Genomic DNA, 16,580 nt, shown 5'->3' with positions numbered 1-16,580 from the left:
TAAGCAATCTAGTTCGCAACCCACAACAAACAGTGCGGAGCACCTTGAGCAAACAGAATCTGCCTTTTTACGCTTGTTGACAGCTTCGTGCTTTGGATAGATTAACCATTAAGGGAAGCTATTGTGATAATAGATAGTTTCTATTATCTTTGTTTAGTATCTAACAGTTATCTATTGTAATCTTCTATAAATATTAGAATGTTTCTAATATTTAGTTTTTTGTTTCTAGAATACAATGTTTCTATTCTTTAAGATTGTTTTTTAAGGAAGCATCATTCAGTCTCTTGTATAACTTTTATTTTTTAAGGAAACATCATTCAGTTTCTTGTATAACTTTTATTTCTTAAGGAAACATCATTCAGTCTCTTGTATAAATTGATCTCTTGATCACTACTAATAACAAGCAAATATTTTCCAATTACTTTGTAATACATATTGGATGACACCACACAATTCTTAGCACAAGTATTATGACTAATCAAATCAAAAGATAAACACGGTGATGATATCATTTTGTTAAATGCAACATCTACAATCCCATATTGGATGACACCACACAATTCTTAGCACAAGTATTATGACTAATCAAATCAAAAGATAGACACAGGGATGATATCATTTTGTTAAATGCAATATCTACAATCCCATATTGGATGACACCACACAATTCTTAACACGAGTATTATGACTAATCAAATCAAAAGATAGACTCAGTGATGATATCATTTTGTTAGATGCAACATCTACAATCCCAAATTGGAAAGTTTGCTTGGATACTGAACAAAACCCATTAGAAAAGCTTTGGGATAGGTGATGAATGGACTAAATAAGATCCAGGTCAGTAGAAAACAATCAAATTAGCATTTAGGAGGGCATCTAATTGAAGTTCGCTACCTATGAGGGATTACACCCATTGTAACTACAACAAATGAGAATAACATGTAACATGGGAGAATCTGGTTGCATGAAAATATATTGGGGAGCATGTAGTAATCGAAGAAATGATAAATAAGCCCATAACAAGGGCAGCAGTCAATCAAGGGTGTTTTAATAGAAAAATTGAGATCAATCTCAATATAGAAAACAATGGAGCTACACGTAGGACGCTAGAGAAATCACATGGCATAGAGAAGTCCAATTAACATCCAATGTAGCGGAAGATATAACAGCAAAGAAAATGACAAATCACTTATCCCAGTCCTTGTGAATACAATTGGGATAAAAGGGTGCAAAGTAATACAAGATGGTATCATATATATATATATATATATATATATATATATATAATCTATGAGGGAAAGAATAACATAATCTACTTTGGTACAAGATAATCCACCAAGGGAGATGGGGCTCTAGTTCCAATCTGGAACTATTTCCATTATAGAAGGGTACAAGATGCCTTGTATGGACATTTTAAATGTCGCTTTGATAAGGAGCTAATAAAGAAAAGAGTATCAAAAGGGGCATGGAAGAAGGTCAATCAGTATGGTTGTTTGTTCCTACAATTCCCAACTTTAACATATATAAGGATTGGTTGCTTTGAAGATGAACCTTATACTCTACTAAGGTATCCTACTGATAGGATCATCATCATGAAATTGACCAGGAAACTCATGATCGTACAAGCATATCAGACTACCCATCATAGGCCAAGATTTGGGATCTCCTACCAAAATCCTTTGCAAATTTGTAAGTATTTATTGACCATTGTTCCTAGGGCCAAGTGTCTAAAGAATGAACTTCAACTGATCACACTGAAGAAGTTCAAATCCTGAGCCTATTTTGATTATAGGGGCATGAATTCAAAAATGAAAAGAACATTCACCCATGCACATCACAGGGAAGATATTTGGATTGATCTCCACGATGAAACATAAGTGATCAAGACGGATTACGATTGGCACACATTGGAGCAAATAATAGATCTACACTTAGACCCTATTCTGGAAGTGGTTGAGGATGATGATCTAATTTTGGATCTAGAATACCTTAACAGTCAGATTGAGAAGTCTCTCCTGCTCCTATCTAGTGGCAACAGCAAGAGTCAACTTGTATATTTGATAGATTTGAGGCCATTCTAATGAATACATATACATGGCTGAAAGGTAGAGGTTTAAAAAGAATAAAGTTGAAAGTCAGAGTGGATTATAACCATTTTGGTCCAGTGGGCAGAAAGTCACAAGTTGAAGGAAAAAAGAAAGAAAATTGTATACACCAAATTCGCACCCTATTGCAACTCTAAAGTTCAGTAATCTGGCATGACAGGGGACTCATTTACTACATGCGGGATATACAATATTGAAAATGAGACCTCCAGATTGAAGGCCGGTTCCTAATGAGTAATCACCTGTTTTGCTCTTTAAAACAAAACTCTAAAAGACTTGATAGGGAAAGGGAAACAAGATATACATGAAACTCACAAACTTGAAACTAACAAGTGATTCACCAAAGATGTAGACACAGACAATACAACTGATCTCACTTTTCGAAGACCTTATTTTGATGATTCAACACTTCAATTCTGTAAAAGCTTGCATAAATATTTCACAGTGAGCTCCAAGAGAGAGAGAGAGAGAGAGAGGGAGGGAGCGAGGGAGGGTGAGAGAGAGAGAGAGCTAAGGAAAAGATAATATCCACTTAACAATCCCACCATTTGAGAGACACGCCGCAACCTCCAAACAAACTTACACTTCTACAACTTGGAAAGATTTGAGACAAGGCAAACAAGAATTCTGAAATTCACAGGGTACCTCTAGCCATCATACGTTTACACAGATTTGCAGAAAGAAAAGAAGGCTTGTATTTGAAAATAGACTTTCTGAAATGATTCAGTCATAATATTAGGTATCTAAAGCTGAGTTTGTTTTGCTCATTTCTCATGCGATTAATTTTAAAGAATTCTGGAATTGTCATGCCGCCATGACTGGAACCTGGCAGTCTTCCTTTGCTTAGGTATAAGCTTGAACTTGGAGAATTTTGTTTCCTTGTCGTTTGAGGGTTTGTTGTGAATTTAATACCGCCATTTGCAAAGATGCCTCTGAAAATTAGTAGTTGTTGTTGGAGCTTCTATCACATCTCCCTCCATAGATTTTGCATGTAACTATTACAGCTCTTCAGTGGAAAACTAATGTATTTTTCTGTTGATGGCTTCTTTTGTTGTCTTTTACAAGCACATTTTAAGCTCAAACTTGGAGCTTTTCTGTTGTTTTTTGCAAAGATCTTTTGTGATTTCGTGGTGGATAACATGACACAATTTCTGGGCATGTCTGGAAATCGCCATTTTCCTTCACTGCTCTCTTTGCATTTTTAAAGGCAGATCTGGAAATCTGATGCCTTTCTTGTGAAGGCTTTTTTAATGGAAAATCTACTGGTAACCAGCTCTCATGACAGTTCTTTACCTTTTTACATTTTTTTTTCCTTCTACATTGCAGATATTTGATTTGATAAATCACTGCCCATCCAGTTGTTCTCCAATCATATGACATTCTTCTTATTTCTTTTATCCTCCTGCATCACAGATTTGTTAATTTCTGCCATTTGAGGGTTGCGGTTGTAGGGTTCCTGCATATTTTTTCTGAATGTGTTGATTCTCTGCTGAAACTTGCAAGTGCGTTTTTCAAGAAGGGTACTCTGGAAACATACTTCAATTCTGTAACAAAAATCATGAAAATACTTACATATTTTCCTTTCATTCATTTAACATCTCTATGACTTATGCATTCTGGATTGTCATGATAATTACAAAACAACAAAATGGATGAACTCTGTTTATTTTTCTGAAATTTCCCATGTTGACAGCTAACAAAAGATTTCTTTTGAAGGTGAAAATTTATCTTCTTTCATGCTGAAATTTTGTGGATTCCATACACATGGAACATTATATCTCTGTAGCTGGCTACTATGCATTTTACCTTTCTCTTTGTTGCTGTTGTTGATGAAAATCCTATGAGGTAAGGAATCATAGATTGGAATCTACATTCTGTTTCTTTATTTGCGAATTCGCATTGTTCTGTTTAACATATGAACCCTGAACATTATATCTGTGTAGCTGCAATTTGAGTTGAGACCCTCTTCCCCGGTTAAGCTGACATCTCTTTCAAACAGCTTGTGCATCCTTGCTTCCAATGTATGATAGCAATTGAGATGTCAAACTGTCTTCCTTATATTTTCATGAATCATTACAGCATAGAACTTCACTACACCTTCAAAACTTAAGTATACTGGTTGCCAACTGCAGAAAAACTCTTAAATAGATGTTTTGCACTTTTAACAGTTCACTTCTTTCTCATTAACCTTCATGAATTGATAATTAAATGCACTGTCTGACATTATTCAATTTCATGTATACTTTGCTGCCCTGAAAGAATCATCTTCTCACACTATAATCTTGTTGATCTCATTCACATAGAAAGAGGAAAATAACCTTTCATTGCTGAACTCTGTCTCTCTTGCCAACATGTTTCTTTTCCTTCGCACTTGCACATCTTAGATGTCTTTTATTACTTCCTTGTTATTGTAAAACAAAAGGTTTCAAACTAAAATAGCTTGTCCCTTTAATGTCTTCTATTCTGATACAGAACTTGCTGTAGTTTTCTCTGTTGTAAGAGTAAAAGGTTTTATAAATGAGCATATCCCTTTAATACTCCTATTGTACTTTTGATCAGTTTTCACAATCCTATCTCTTATAGGCACGTTAGGCTCAATAACCCTTGTGGGAGCCTACAATTATATCTGTGCGCCTATAAGGAATAGGATGTTGTGCAGGAAGCAAACATATTAGAGAATAAACCAGGGTCTTGGGATTTGGATGTAAATGCATATGCGGGCAAGGTAGGATGGTTAGATGTGTTGGCTATTGCTTAGATCTTTGAGATCTAACCCATTTCTATTGTACTTGCAGGATTTCGAGTGAGAGTGGGAAGAGTAGGACAATGAGAGCAAGCATGTGAACAAAAACCAGCAACGCGGCCAGTCATTCCAGGCAATGGCTGGCACCCATGACCCATTTTACTTTTTTGTTTTTACTTTCCGGATTTACATTTACAAGCATAGATTGGATGTTGGCTTATTTTCATTAGTTAGTTTCACGGCCTGTGTGAAACGTGATAGACACTCAATGAACAAAATTACATTTTCAGAAAAGATTGTGCTATTCATTTGCTCTTATGTGATCTTTTTTATTTTTCATCATAACGTGCAACTTGTAAGCATGAAATGACAAATATTTAGCATAAACAGATGCATGATCATAAGCATTTTATTTAGCAATCAGTCTGGTAATCGTGGCTCGGTCAATTTTGAGCCAATAGGTGAAAAATGAGTAACAAAAATCAAAGGAGGAAATGCTACTGTTCAGACATCTCCTTCTTCTACGGTTTCACCGAAGACACAAAATTCAAATGAAGAAGAATAGGTGGTTATTTCTTTAGCTTCACACCAGCCAAAAATCAATGAATCATCTCTTCCAAATGAGACTTTTTTGTCTACATTAGACACCAATGTAGACTCATTTCTACAGTTTTTGTACCTGCTATCCTCATTTCAAAGGTAAACATCTCAGTAGTGTGTATTTCATCTAAGGCTCCTATTCTGACAATAGAATAGTATGTAAATTTGAAAATGTTTTTGAGACCTTCTCTTCTTTTCCTACTCTCAGAGAGGGACAAGTTTCCCAACTTGATACCTCAGTTGCTGGGTTTGAAATGTTCATAGCAAAGTCATCTCGAAGAGTATCTATCACACCATTTGTACAGACAGATGTGTGTGTAATAACAACAAAAATACAATCAGGATCAATGTCTACAATTGCAACCATTCCAGTCTCCACCGAGGAAGATCTCATCTTACCAACATGGCTAAGTCGTATTACAGTAAAGAGGAGAAAGATAAAACTATCACAAGATGATCTTTTTCCTAAAAAAGAATAAATCAAAGCTTAAAGTAAAGAAAGCCAAGATTGCCTCACAAATTTTTGTTTATTTTGAGAAAGTTAAGTATGTCGAGATCACAAAACCCTTAATAGATAAACCACCTAAAGAACTTCATATTTCAGATTACAAGTTTACAGAAATTGAACTTGGTAAACAATCGCAGTTGGAATGTCAAAAATATGCCCAAGTTGCAGTTTCTACTTTCTCGGCATAATGATGAACTCTAGGAAAAGAATCAGCTCACACTCGTCTCCATGAGATTATTCGACAACACTCTTCATCTCATTCTGAACAGGTGAACAAGAGAGTTGAAGTTGTTAAGGGTTGGTTCGAGCAAATCAACGCAGAAGGAGTTCAAGCCATAAGGGATGCACATAGAGTCCATGGACGCATTAGAGGTATTTGTCTCCATGCTCAAATATAAACACTCTTCCTTAACCAAGAACTGAAAACCGTGAACAAAGACTTGAGCATTTGGAATAAAATGCGAAAATTGGACTTGGATGTTTTAAGTACATATGAAATCATTCCGCCTCCAGACATGTTTCATGAATATCAAGGGCTTAAGGTCAACAAGGGACAAGTAATAGAGGGGTTGGTGACAGATGTGCAAGAAGCCCCCAGAAACTGTAATATTGTTGAGACTGACATGGTGGACAACCTAGATCAGCTAGGATGCAAGATGTTTACCAAGGATAACAATCTAATTCTAGAGGAGATCATAGTCTCAAACTTCACCAACAAAACCAAAACTGAATTTGAAGCGGATGATTTTGGGATTCTTGGCATGAATAAATTTTCAATATACAATCTTTCAGCAAGTCACCTGTGTAAATTCATCGAGAGCTATCAAAAGATACACCACAGTTATCAAAGTGAATGCAATAGCTCGGAATACAGGAACTCTTAATCCTACAATCATCTGCAATTGCGTCACTATCTTTAAAACCTTTTCTAATAATCTACAAGATTGATTCAGCATTTTCATTATTTTGTTTTAGTTTGTTTTCATCTTTTCTCTTGTAGTTCAGAAGATATATTGCATGTAATTGATTTGCATGCAATCGAGTCATATGTGCCTTCAAAAATGTAATTGTATAAGTCTTTTTTCCTTTTGTGCTTAGTCAAGGTGGTTGATTTTCTCCCACCTTTTTCTACTCTTTTCTCTCGCTCATCTGCCTATATAAGGGAGTGCCTTCCATTGTAAATATTATCTTTTTATATGCAAGAAACTCTCTAGAATTGGTGCAACTATAACTGTGATTTATTTGTTCAAGTTTCAAAGTGGAGTGAATAGAAGAAGCAATTTGTTTCAAAGTTGTGTCTGGGAACGGTTGTGGTGGTGTAAATTGTAAGATGTGTCTACAATTTGTATTGCTTTCTTTAATTTTGCAATCTTGTCTACATTCAAAACATCCATAGAATTAGTTACTTTCAGTTTGTGTGTTGGGATATCTTAGAGATTTAGAATTAAGAAATCATTGTTTATGGAAGTCTACATGCTCCATTTATGGTGGTGAAATTAAACTTGTAAATTATCTACTTGTGGAAGTCTATGTGCTCCTCTACAATTTGTATTGCTTTCTTTAATTTTGCAATCTTGTCTACATTCAAAACATCCATAGAATTAGTTACTTTCAGTTTGTGTGTTGGGATATCTTAGAGATTTAGAATTAAGAAATCATTGTTTATGGAAGTCTGCGTGCTCCATTTATGGTGGTGAAATTAAATTTGTAAATTATCTACTTGTGGAAGTCTATGTGCTCCATTTGTATTAATGTAAATATAAAGGATTGCGTAAGAGGCTGTGAGCTCCCTATCTGTCTTTATAGCTTAGAAATTAGACATAGATCTAAGCCAGTATGCTTACAATCAATTTGTGAGTTGATTTGAGTTTATTGGTATTATTGTTCCAATTTGAGATAGCTGTGTACTTAGAGTTTCTTTGTTCCCATTACCCATTTAGTGAGTATTTGGATTATTTCCTGAAACAAGAGGAAAGAAAATTGGTAGAGGAAAGAATATTGGTAACATCCCTTTTTAGACTCTTTCAACTTCTTGCTTACCTTGAATTGATCCAAGTAACAGTGAGAAGAGGGAGCCTTCTCTTTAAGGTAGGAGAGACTTTGTCTCACACACTGTGGCTAGAACAATTGTTTGGTAATAAAAGTTTTTAAAACTGTCAATTGCAAAATATCCACTATTTATGAATAACAACGAGATTAGATTTCCACGATCCATAGACCAAACTGTATATATTGTTTCTGGATTCAGCTATGTGCCATTTTTTGCATTTATAGATTGGATCACGCTCCATGACCCATCATGAAGATGAGAAAGCTCCAAAGAGTTCTGTAGTATTTTTATATATTCATTTTTTCTCTTGCAGCCTCTCATCCTGCTGATGGACCATGGAGTGTAATCCAATACATTGATGCAAAAAATTCGACTACAGCTGATTCCAGAAACCAAATATAAAACTTATGAATATTTTAACTTTATTTTAATTTAATTGAGTTTAATATAATATTATTTTAGTAGATAGATAACATAACTAATATAGTTAAATTTATATGTTTATTATTAATAAATTTATTTTTTAATAAATATTTGCAATGATTCTCATCATCTTATGACTTATATTTTATAAATGTGCCATCATGCCAAATCTATTTAGCAATCTATTTTGATAATTTTGTAAATATATTACTTATATTTTTAAAATTAAATAAATTAAATGAGAAAAAATTAATGTCAATTTTTTTAAAATCTTTTTACCCTTGTCAAACTTCATCTGAATTTTATAGTTGCCGAATTCAAACTTGAATCCCAAACTTGTGACTTACGGCACCGGCTTGCGATATACCAGTCCCTCGTCACCAAACAGATTGCTTAGCTTATGTAAGAATCTTTAAGTTTCATAGTTCTTCATTTACAGTCAGGTAATTTCTTTGAGCTGTTGAACTCGTCACTGTGACACTGTCACAGTTTTTACTTAATATTTATCTGTTGTCCACACTGATGCTGGGAGCCTCCTAAACAAAGTTTCTTTGTATTTTATACAATTCTATATTCTATCGAAATGATTGCTGCTGATTCTTTAGTCCACCTAGTCAAAATATGAAACCTAGAAATATATATACATCCTTCTGGACGTTTCAGCAGAAATATTATGGTCATACTTTTCCAAAAAAAATGAATATACAAAAGCAAATTGGAATAAAATTTGGCAATGTCAGAAAAGAACAGAAAACAACAAATGGCAACATAAATAATAATTCGATATCGCTAAAGCTCAACTAAATTCTTAACAACATTAATAAGAAAATATCTTGTCAGCAATTTGAAGCTTTTCCCTTGTATACTTTTCTCTTGGCATCCTACATCCATAACAAATGCTGAAAACAAGGGTAGGAGCTAAGCATACCCATGCAAGTATCTGTGTCTCATTATAGAAACCCTTCATGATTGTTGGTCGCAAAGGCCTGTCAATCAGCCTACAAATGAGTACCTGTAAAATATTTGTGAGAAGAGAAGAAACCATAGAAAATCTAGTGAAAAATAGACCGACTTGTGGATAAGGAAGATGAACATAAATATTAACAAAAAAATGATTGTTTAATTTCTAAAATTATTCAAAATGGTTGCCTTTTGAGTTGCAAGGGAAAATGGTGGATACAATATTTTAAAATAGCTGGGATGAACCACAAACATTGACAATAGAAAGTATTTCGGTGCATAGAAAAAACAAGCAACTTGCAATGATCGACATGAACTTAAGCACACTAAAAATTAAATTCTGGGAGCTAATTTCTGAATCAGCAAAGGACTATGATGTATAAGACTAGAGAAAATTAATAACATGGGAGTGTTAATGGTCCTTACTCAACTGGTCATTGGTGGATGAAAAGAAGACTCGCAAAAGTAATTGTTCTTGATGATTAGAGATGTCATTTGCCTTGGACTCTTGGGTTTGATCCCCGGTGGATTCAGCCCACAAGCCACATAGGGGTGCGGCAAACTAAACCAACACAAGATCTCCTGGTATTCTCAGGGTAAAAGTAGAGAGAAGACAAAAAATGGATATAACTGAAGGCAAATAGATTAGAAGATCCTGAAAACCAAAATGTCAGTTTCCTCTAACCCTCTAATGCCGATAGATGAAATAGCACCTTAGCAGTTTCTCGTTAAGGACCTAGAGAACAAAACAATTAAATAGAGCAGCGGGGAATATAAGTAGAGAAAATGGAGTAATGCATCATCCATTGACTTTCAAGTCTACATTATAATCCAAGTGTTTATCAATTGTAGACAGCAGCTAGCCTAATTGATGTATGATATTTATCCCCATAGGATACTTACTAATTGCTATGCACATAAACAAAGATATAATTTGCAGATAAGAGCATAAAGTAACAGAGCATAATAATGCCAAGACAATATAGTCTCAGAAAGATATGTTGTTTATTACCATATGTGATGTGTAGAAGACACAAAATGGGTGCCATAAATACTTCTCGGTGGTAAGTTTAGCCTCCAAACTGCAAAATACTGCTGAAAACTAACCATTATGAACAAATGTCATTACATCATCAACTCAGCTATACTTAATTAACATGTATATTTATGAGCATGGTGAGATTCCCAACTACATCAGCCCCCCAAAAGAAGAAGTCTTACAAATGACAGAAACAAAATGGGACTATGTACACTGACAAGTCACTGAGAATTAGAATGAGAGGACGTCCCTAGACAATTTGAGGACACCAAAATAGATTTGGACCTAGAGGTGGATGGTCATTGACGAAGACATTGCACTTGCTCTATTGGATCCTCAAATCTTATTCTGCCACCAGCTCTCGCTAATGTGATCCCTTCATCTATACTGCCTCCGTCAAATCCCCTCTAGACCTCTCCAACTCTTGGGTCATAGCTTTTTGGTGCTCTTCGTGCTCTACTAATTTGACATCCTTCTTTGCCAATGCAACCTCCTACTAGTACAACTGATTCTCACATTCCAACAATCGGGCCCCTCTCTGAGCCAAGGTGGCCTCTAGTCATATGATAATCCCTCTCAAAAGTGGTGAGGTGTATCTATTGTGCTAGTTGCTCCCATGAGGTGTGCATGTATGCAGATACCTCATTCCAAGTAGCTTCTACATATCACAATGTGTTGCCCTATCTATCTAAGGTTCCTCCATGGAAGTGGTGCCCTATCTATCTATTATGGTATCCGTGGGAGGTTCCATTGTCTTTTTAGGGATTCTCGGTCCTAAGCTTCCTTCTTCAAATACACTGACTAGTTGTATCCAACACTCTACCTCAATGAGGCTACATGTCTTTGTGACCACACCTTACAGCTTTAGTCTACCTCGAGACACGGTTCAAATTGGCTCATCACCTCCTTCATGCCAATCACCTCCACCAAAGGCATCAAGCATTTGATGGGCCCATCTACTTCAATTTATACCAAGTCTATGACATCTCACAGAGATTACACACTACGGCGACAATATTATTCACCATGACTTGGAGCTAGCAGCCATTGCCCATGCTCTACAGATGTGGAAACATTATCTAATTGGGAAACCATTTGAACTCAGATCAAACCATCGTGGATTGAAGTACATATTCACCCAACCCAACCTTAACACTCGCCAAAGAAGGTGGGTAGAATTCTTAGCAGATTATGATTTTCAGATCAGTAATATTAAGGGTACATTAAATAGATTAGTTGATGCCTTAAGTCGAGGAAGACATATTTCAGCCACGGTAGCAATTAATACTAGGCTCAAGGAGCAAGTACTACAGTGTCTGCCAAGAGATGAGTTTTATAATGAGGTTCATCAAGCACTTTTTAGGGATCTTCAAGATTACAAGTATGAAGGATACCAACTTGAAAAAGATGGACTCTTAAGATATAAAGGTGGGATGTACATACCTGAGGATTCAGTGATTTGGAAGATGATTTTGAAAGAGAACCATGTCGCTCCTTACTCAAGGCACCCTTGAGTAACCAAGACGTTGGATGACATAAAACCTTTGTACTTTTAGAAAGGCATGAAAAAAGAAACAGTTGAATATGTGGCAAGATGCCTCGAGTGTCAGAGGGTTAAGGCTGACCACTGATACCCGGTCAGACTGTTATATCCAAATGAGGTTACCAAATGGAAATGGCGAATAATCACTATGGATTTTGTCCAAGGGTTACCCATGACTCTAAATGTGCATAATACCATCTTGGTGTTTGTGGATCGACTAAGGTAGCACATTTCATCCCTAGAAACTTAACAGATAGGAACCAAAAATAGCCCATAAGTTTGTGAGACATTTTGTAATGACCCTTACTATTAAGGCCACTAAAACCCTCAAACTGGACTTAGGAATTTTGTCAAACAGTTGGCATGTAACTGAATAGAGCTGCGAATAGGGCTAATTGTTGTGCAACGAAACCACAAAGTACAATGCCAATATCGAAATGTAATGTAATGAACAATAACAGTACCAATAACAATATTCAGAATATGGAAACTCTCAGATTTGATACTTTTAGAATATAAGGACTGTGGTGTCTAATACATATGCATATGAATATAGATTGATGACAACATATAAACCTTCATATTCAATCCTATCAATGCATGCAAATCTGATTACAACTGATTATAATGGACTGAGCTGTGCATCTACATTAATGACTGATTTTACAATATCAGATTTAGGGGACTGTCACAACTATGCACTTCTAATACATCAAACCCTTGACAATGCAATGCTATGACATGACAATAACCCAGTTTAGATTATATGATAGATGACTGGTTTACAACAGCAACTAATAACTGGAGATAACCAACAATGCAATGACAGTGCTGACTGTTCAACTATTTGTATGCAACACCTTTGACAATCAAAAACCTCAATATGTGCACCTGGTATTGCTGCTGGAGATGTCTGATGTAAACCGCTGCCAAAGACTCTAAATCCTCCACAAACTGCCCCCAAACGAACCCCCAAATTGCTGCTGCTGATTCTACTGGCAAGGCCATACCCAGGCCAGCATGTACGGCCCCTATATAAAAATAATGCTGGGGTTTTGTGACCCCCAAATGCAAGGAATATGGGCGCCTAGGGTTAGGTAGTAACCCTACCAAACCATAAAAAATAACTCCAAGGGGTTGAGAAGATATGAGCAATTATGTGGTTCCAAACCCTGATTTGACAATTCTGAAAATGCACAAATTTTGTCTTCAAACCCCTGCCAAACGCTTCACCAATGCTAGGGTAAATCTGAAACCCTTATTCCAACCAAACGAAACCCTTCAAGCAATTTCTCAATGAAGTTCCAATGAGATGGCTGAATACCAACTCCAATTATGCAACCCTTCAGTAGATATTTCACTACCTCAGTTATGCCAATCTAGGGGAGTGATTCGTTCCCAAAGATCGAATAGTATTTGCAGACCCAAAAGACTACAAATTGCTCCACAATGGAAGAAGTAGAAGAAATCTCAAATCCAAGCATGTGCAAATGAGAGGCCCAGCCCTCTATTTATTCACTTTTTCTAAGAAGTTGCTAGAACTTCTAGAAACATCCTTTATAAAACCTCATTATGATGCACTTTTTATAATAAAGTAATTTTATAAAATAAAAAGTGCAACTCAACTTAGAATTATAACAAGTAGGCCCCGATAACACATAATAATGAAATATAACCTCTTAACACTTCTTCAAGAGCAAAATATGACCATCTGATCTGCAGAATTGACTCTCTCTCCACACCATTTGCCTACGAGAGTCGAGGATAGGCAAATCCGGCATGCTACACGAGGTCAGCCAAAAATGGGGACATTACAGATTTTCAAACTTCATGGAGTCCCAAAAAAGATCATATCTAGCAAAGATGTTAGGATAACATCCAAATTTTGGAAAACCTTATTCTCAGCTTTGGGAACAAAGTTAAACATTAATTCAGCTTACCATTTAGAGAATCACCAAGTGCTGAGTGTTTTGCATGGATCGACAGTATTAGTGGGTGATGAATCTTCCCCTGGTTGAATTTGCATTTAACAACTTGTATTAGTTTGTTATTAAGATGACATCTTTTGAGGCTCTATATGGGAGTAAGTGTAGAACCCCTGTAAGTTGGAAAAGAATTGAGGACCGAATCATTGTCGAGCCTGAGATAGTCCTAGAGATGGAGGAATAGGTAGTTCAAATCCGTCAAAAAGCTGAAGGCGGAAAACGATCGACAAAATAGTTATGTCGATGCAAAGAGGATTCCTAAGGAATTTTCAATGGGAGAAAAGGTTCTCTTGAAAGTTAAACTGCAAAAAAGCACTATCAAGTTTGGTAGGAATGCCAAATTAGCCCCTTAGTGCCCTTACGTTTACACTTTCCCTTTATAATTTTCCTCAATATCAACTTTCCAACTCCCTTTCTTTTTGTTTTTCTAACTTAAGTATTCTTGCTTTCTTTATTTTCCTTCATATGGAGGGTACTTTGTATTTCCTTGTTCCCTTGTCATTCTTGATTTACCTTTTTGGTCTTCAAAACACTTACTTTTGTATGCCTTGCAATGCTTTATGTGATTTTCTTTGCTCGTCTTTTGTGCCATCTGCAATTTCTTTGCAGGCCCCTTTGTTTTTCCTTGTTCCCTTGTCATTCTTGATTTACCTTTTTGGTCTTCAAACACTTACTTTTGTATGCCTTGCAATGCTTTATGTGATTTTCTTTGCTCGTCTTTTGTGCCATCTGCAATTTCTTTGCGGGCCCCTTTGTTACCTCCGCTTGCTTCGGTTTACACCTTTTTATTCATGAATTTGGAGCCTTACTTCTGATGTATGCTACCATATACAAGTGCCTGGATATGACTTGAAGCATTTATTTTTCACATGTTCCCCAAAATTCTAGATCAAAAAAATTGTCCTTCAAAGGAGTATGCCCCACTCCTTTAAAATTCCAATCTATAAATCTTCTTCCATATTTCTGGTACCACGTTGCTTCCTCCCCTTTTACTATGGGATGTTTTGTTGGGTCGAGGATCACTTGCCATAGAACATTTGATTTTTTCTTGTATGGTACCTTTTTCTCTTCATTCTTATATTTCTCAATTACTTCGTTGGCATAGCCATCTCCTTCACAGATAAATAAAATCATTTGCCTTTATCACTGCTTTCAGGTACAATCTCAAGGTTGCTTCGTATTCTTCCAAGTCAATTTCTTCCTTTGGGTCTTCCTCGGGCCTATCCTCCTTGGTTGCTCATTTCCTAGCTTGTTCTTCCTCTGCTTTTTTGTCAATGTCCTATGCAATCAATCTTTCCCTTCTTCTCTCATAGGGTGCTCTTAACTTCCAATAGTTGTTAATTCTTACTGAGAGTACAAGGGGATCAAATAAAGAGTCGAGAAGAAATTTGTGCACTCTTGCGATTTCTATTCCTTCAACATGTTACCTTACTAATCGTTCTTTGGGATCCGTTATTGGCTTCTTCTAGCACAAATCCAGCCTATAAGGTTCTTGAATTATTACTATATCTTCTTCTATCATTCCCCCGTGGCTAATCGTCTAGTCATCCTTGGTGGCATACCCCAACAAGTTGATCCCAACAATGTGAATATTCCTTTCCTGATAGGCTTTCAATTTCGACGTGTTTACAGGTTCCCTGATAGGTTTGTCTTCTAGTGTTGACAGCTTTATAGCCCCATTGTCTCCTACTTCTCTTATCTTGTAGAGTTCTAATCAACAAACTTTGAATTTACCCAATTTGATTTTGTTATGGTCATTATACTTCAGAACTAACTATCCTAGTCGGAAGTTCATTCAACGGAGGTGGTTGTCGTGCCAAAAGTTTCTTCGATGTTGAGCTACCTCAGTTGCCCATTACGACACCATCTATCTTTCCTCCAATTTTACCAAGTTAATTAATCGTTCCTTCAAGCTATTAGCATTCCCCCATATGTTTTTTGCTACCACTTTAAGGTTTGGGATTGTGTACTCTATTGGTACTACTACTCCCAAGTCATACAATAACTAGAATGGTGTGTGCCTCGTCATTGCATTATAGGTCATCCAATAGGCCCAAAGTACTGTGAGTTGCCTCTCTTCCCCATCTCCTTCTACCCCACATCTTGTATAGAGCTGATATGAATATTTTATTAGCAGCTTCAGTTTGTTTGTTGGCTCGCGTGTAGTACGGGCTCAATAAGTTGTGGAATATGTTGAGCTTCGTGGTCATATTCTGGATCACTTGGTTTACAAAATGTACTCCCTTATTGTTGGTAATTGATATAGGTACCTCGAATCTACTGATAATATGTTTGTACTAGAATCAAGTTGTACTTACTCCCATATTGTTTGGAAGTGCCCTTGCTTCCACCCATTTAGTCAAATAAGTTGTCGCCACCACAATGTACCTACAACATTGGGTTGTACTCATTTTGAGTGGCCCCACAAAATCCATCCCCCATCTTTCAAACAATTCCTAAGATTGTAAAGGAAACAAGGGGCATGAAGTCTCTTTTCAAAGGTTTTTCCCATCCATTAGCAACCGTCGCATCCCAACACCAATTCCTTTGCATCTATATCTAGTGTTGGTCACAACAATCCAACAAGCAACACCTTTCCTGCTGCGGCATGAGGGCTCATGTGT

The 16,580-nt window shown here is 36.3% G+C and overlaps 1 protein-coding gene across 1 annotated transcript in view; it reads right to left on the bottom strand.

Annotated features, from left to right (window-relative positions):
- Window positions 1-16,580, bottom strand: part of LOC149569630 (putative polyribonucleotide nucleotidyltransferase 1, chloroplastic) — a 316,486-nt gene that overhangs the window by 245,222 nt on the left and 54,684 nt on the right. The window contains exon 5 of the mRNA XM_089822341.1: window positions 9,358-9,441. Within this exon, the coding sequence (XP_089678467.1) occupies window positions 9,358-9,441 (84 nt within the window). The remainder of the gene's footprint in view (window positions 1-9,357; window positions 9,442-16,580) is intronic.

The sequence above is a fragment of the Cupressus sempervirens genome, chromosome 3 (assembly GCF_028749045.1).
Source record: "Cupressus sempervirens isolate cs-2001-9-10 chromosome 3, ASM2874904v1, whole genome shotgun sequence".
Lineage (NCBI taxonomy): Eukaryota > Viridiplantae > Streptophyta > Pinopsida > Cupressales > Cupressaceae > Cupressus > Cupressus sempervirens.
Note: the sequence above shows the minus strand (reverse complement) of the source record. Positions and strands in the feature narration are given on the sequence as shown.